This window comes from Triticum dicoccoides, unplaced genomic scaffold (assembly GCF_002162155.2).
Source record: "Triticum dicoccoides isolate Atlit2015 ecotype Zavitan unplaced genomic scaffold, WEW_v2.0 scaffold94005, whole genome shotgun sequence".
Taxonomy (NCBI): Eukaryota; Viridiplantae; Streptophyta; class Magnoliopsida; order Poales; family Poaceae; genus Triticum; species Triticum dicoccoides.
Genome location: NW_021311904.1, coordinates 1 through 4,709, shown reverse-complemented (window position 1 = coordinate 4,709; position 4,709 = coordinate 1). Strand labels below are relative to the sequence as shown.

The 4,709-nt window shown below is 50.6% G+C and overlaps 1 protein-coding gene across 1 annotated transcript; it reads left to right on the top strand.

The window, feature by feature from the left end:
* Nucleotides 1–2,434: 2,434 nt before the first annotated feature.
* LOC119348487 (transcription factor bHLH162-like) lies at nucleotides 2,435–4,703 on the top strand (the record flags this gene model as incomplete). Its single annotated transcript, XM_037616568.1, has 2 exons — nucleotides 2,435–2,845; nucleotides 4,356–4,703. Coding segments are annotated over exons 1-2 (522 nt in total), but the record flags the coding sequence as incomplete, so codon positions are not given.
* Nucleotides 4,704–4,709: the final 6 nt, after the last annotated feature.

Here is a 4,709-nt window from a genome sequence, read left to right as displayed (position 1 = left end):
GTGGCGATCTCCTCGAAGGCGCGGCGCTGGCCCTCCATTTGCTCGCAGACGTAGTCCGCCTTCGCCCACTTGAGGGCGGTCTTGTCGTCGGCGGCCATGGCCTCGTGCTCCTTCTTCACGGGGAGCAAACCCGGCTCAGTCTTCGGCCTGACGAGGCCGGAAGAAGAAGGAGAGGGGTGGCCACCCTCGTTGATGACGCCCAAGTGGAGTCTCCTGCGGCTCCGGCTTGACGGGGCAGAGCGCCGGCATACCGAACGAAAGAGAGCCATAACCCGATGACGAGGAGGTCGCCTTCTCCATTCGCCACGGCGTCCATGAGCTACCACGGCGTCGGGAGAAGGAGGGGGGCGCTGGGTACTCCAAGCGCGGCATGTTGCCAGCCTCGATGTGCTCGAGGACGGCTCCGAGGGTGCGGCCGGGGACGCCCAACCATTGGAGCCGTCCCTCAGAGTTGAGGCGGCCGCGGGGCTCGACGCCGTTGGTGGAGGCGATCTGCTCCTCGTGGCGCTGCTCGAAGTACGACGTCCACAGCGTGTTGCTGTCGGGGGCGTACCTCGGCTGGTTCCGCTGCGGCTCCGGCAGCGAGGACCAGATGCGCGCGATTTCGGCGCGCCGAGCAGCTCCGGTTGGCCCGGGCGGCACCGGGACGCCGGCGGCTCTGAGCCTCCAGGTACCCGGCACCCGCATGTCCGAGGGCGCTGGGTAGTCGGCCTCGTAGAGGAGGCATGCCTCGTCCTCGTGCAGATGGCGGTGTCCAAAGACGTCCGCGGCCGCACGGTCGCCTGGGAAGCGCCCGGCCATTGTCGTCGGCGGGAGAGAGTGGAAGAGAGTGGCGTCGGCGGCGAGAGGTGGAGAGAAGGGCGTCGATGGCGACAGTGTGTGCGTTCACCGGCGAGGGGGCGGGTTTTATAGCCGTGGAAGGGCGGTGGGAGGGCTGCCGCCGTGTGCTGTGTGGCGGGAGCGGGGGGGACGCGCGTCACCGCGCCTTCACATCGCCGCCCGTGAGGGATCAACGGAAGGCTGACCGGCGCTGCAGCGCGGCAGCCTTGGCATTTATTCCCGCGGGAACCGAGGCGATGAGGACGACAATGGTGGCGAGTCGCTGACTTGGTGGGACCACTTCTTTTCGCGCCAAAAACGTTTTCCGCGGCGTCCCACAGCGCGCCGGATTCGGCCTGGGTCCGCCGGCGCCAAATTCAGCCCTAACCTGCGAAAATTGGGCTTCTGGGGACGCGACTAGGGCGAATTTTTGGCACCGGCGACGAAAAAGGGCCTTGGGGGTGGGGGGATGTTGGGGCCCGCGGCTGGAGATGCTCTTATGTTTTCCTCTCCTTCCACTCTTCTTGCTCCGCCACTTGTGCCTCCCCGCTTGCTTCGTTGTTGCCGAAGTCGGTGACGCGCTGCGTCAAGGATGGGGAAGCGGCGATGCGGTGGGCTCGGGATGTGGAGGCGTGGAGCGGCGATGACGCTAGAGGCGGGCCGAGAAGGGGCGGCAGAGGAACTGCAGGAGGCACCGGCATTGCAACATCTCCCGGATGGCGAGATGGAGGCCGCCAACTAGAGTTGTTTGTTTTTGTTGCTTCAACCACCAAAAAGATGTTCTGAGGACCTATGGAGGGCCCCTTGCTGCAAGACCTAGGAATTTGTCGGGCTGGGCTACGATAAGCCCGACCCTAACGATCCGGGCCCAACCTAGCCTAGCCACAAAACTGTACTATTATGTATTTTAAGACATATTTCATATTATAAGGATTATTGTGGGGGTGTACACACACACACACACCCACACACACACACACACACACACCGTTATAACTACATTCATTTTCAAAAACTATATTCAGGGACATTTCGAGCTTCCGGCGGCCAGTCTGTCGGGCTTTGGGTTCGAGCCATCAGGCCCATGCCAAGGGCTATTTGCTGGTGTTGCTCTTACTGTCGCATTTTTCGAATCTATGACAAGAGGGACCCAGCGGCTACAAAGGAAACCTTGCCCAACCAAATATAATTCACCACCGATTTGGTGTGGTGTTAAATTAAGTTTTGGTTGTGAATCAAAGTACCCGTCGATATTTCCCTAAAATAATAATAATAATAGCCGTGGATATTTCTTGGTGCTCCCTATCTCACGTGCATGTGTACTCACAAGTGCATCCACATATATTTCGTAACATGTACTCCCTCCGTTCCTAAATATAAGTCTTTGTAGAGATTGCACTATGAACCACATACGGATGTATATAGATGCATTTTGAGTGTAGATTCACCCATTTTGCTCCGTATGTAGTCCATAGCGAAATCTCTACAAAGACTTACATTTAGGAACGGAGGAAGTACATATATTTTAATACTCTAGAGTGTTCGTTTGCGGTGTCCACACATATATCTAGCTACTTAGGCATATTTTCCACATCCTGGCCTCCCCTTATCCGCGGGCGCGCACACACAGCACCCATCTGTCCGCCTCCCATTTAAGCCACGCAACTCCAGTCCTCCTACTAGCTCTCATCCCTTGGAATTCTTCTTCTCCTACCTCCATCTGGCTGCTCCATGAAAAACAAAACACTCACTCCAGCTAGCTAGCAGCTGCCTTCTTGTGTTCATAAACCCTCACTCCTCCTCACCCATCTCCCCCTCCGTCCTTCTGGTTGCATTTCGACCATCGGTCGAGATGGAGATGCAGGCGAAGGCGGCGAGGGGCGGGAAGAGGAGCAGGACGAGCGGCGGCACGACGGCGACGAGGGTAGTGCAGAGGAAGGAGGCAGAGAGGGAGAGGAGGCAGCACATGAAGGCCCTCTGCGCCAAGCTTACCTCCCTCATCCCAAAAGAACACTTCTCCAACCCTGTAAGACCACAGAACAGTACTCCATATGTTGTACAATTTGTTACCCTTTTAGCTGAATGGGACACTTTGTTAGCTGCTTCTCTGGCCTAGAAAAAGGAACAAGATGAGCACGTTTAGTTATTCTGAAATCTTCTAGTCAGAAGGGTTTATTGTGTGTATATATGGACATTTATTTCACTCTACCCAATTCAGTATCCAGTAGATCCTATAGTAATTAAGTATATAGCCCTTCTCATCACGTGAAATATCGTAATCAACGGGCCAAGGCAATTGAGTTCTACGTACGGCCGGGCATTTAATTTTGTTGGAATGTGTTGCTTTCCTCATGAACTATGACGTAGGAACGTACAACCTATTAACTTTGTAAACATTATTTTTTTTCCTGTTGAGATGGACAACCGAATCTAGCCAATTGGTACAATCATGCTATGGACCTCACGTCCAGGTGTACAAAATAGTTGTAATATTGAAACATAGAAATTCCTAAAGTTCACCTCGATATATTTTTCCGGCGTACTCTGAATATACAGCCCCAAGTTCCCAGGAGATATCCAAGACAGTATCATGTTTGAAATGCATATTTTTTTTTGTTCCGAGCTTGTAAGAATCATTTTGTTCATCTCTCAAAAACTGAGCTCGGAATTCGGATATCCATAAATATATAAGAGAATACATATAAGGCTTTGTTAATTTTTGCCTCCATTGGACGTACGAGGTCTTATGTGGCTTTTCACGCAAATATTTCTTACCTATTAATAATATTCGCTCCATCCCATATTGGTTGTCACTGAAATGGATGTATCTATGTCGAGATACATCCGTTTCAATGACAAACTAATATGTGACGGAGGGAAAGTAAATTAACTAAAGTCAAGCTAACAATAAATTGTTGTAGTACAAATCTGAGAAGATTTCAAATTACTTAAGAGGACAAATATCTCACTCGTTGCAATTACTATCAGGGTGACAAATGGAACTGAAGGATGGGCCGTACTAGACAGCTAGAAATAGGACAAAACATCACGTAGCAAGTACAACTCCGTTGCAGATATTAAGAAGTTTTCTGAGGAATAGAAGAACTAATCCGGGATTAAGAACCAACTATGGATGAAGCATTGATTAAAAAAAATAAGGATGCACATTTGACGAAAATATCATACAGCAAGAGATTCTCAACTGTTAAGGAAGCATGAATTGTAGGTACGTATGTGAAAACATTTGGGTGGCACACATAAACCATTAGCGTATCAAACTCTTTGTCAAGTAGAAACAAAAAGTCTAAAGATAATCCATGGTTAGTTTTACAAGAGATGATTTGATAATATTTCCAAACTCAGAAGATTATTATGTGTGGTCATGTGCATTCAGGATGCATAGATCCAGAAAATATAGTTCTTCCATTATCAAAATAAGATGACTTATCTTTGCAAAACAAATAAACGTCCTTTGATATCTTTGAAATTTTTTCTCATATTTTTCTAACACTGTTGAACTTTAAATGTGTATATAGGATACGATGACCCAGCTAAGCAGCCTGGATGAGGCTGCGTCATACATCAAGAAGCTCAAAGAGAGGGTGGACGAGCTGCAACATAGGAGGAACTCTGCACAAGCAATGGCTACCGCAAGAGGGGCTAGTGGTGCCTCAATGCCCACCATCACCCCTACCACGAGTGGTGGTGCAGGGTCACCAGAAGGAGAGAAACATTGGGAGGCATTGGCACCGGTGGTGGAGGTGCAACAACACGATGATACAAGCATGGATGTGGTGCTGGTATGCAGCAAAGAGAGGCCGATCATGCTCCACCAGGTGATCACCATCCTCGAGGAAGAAGGCGCCGAGGTCGTCAATGCCAATCACTCC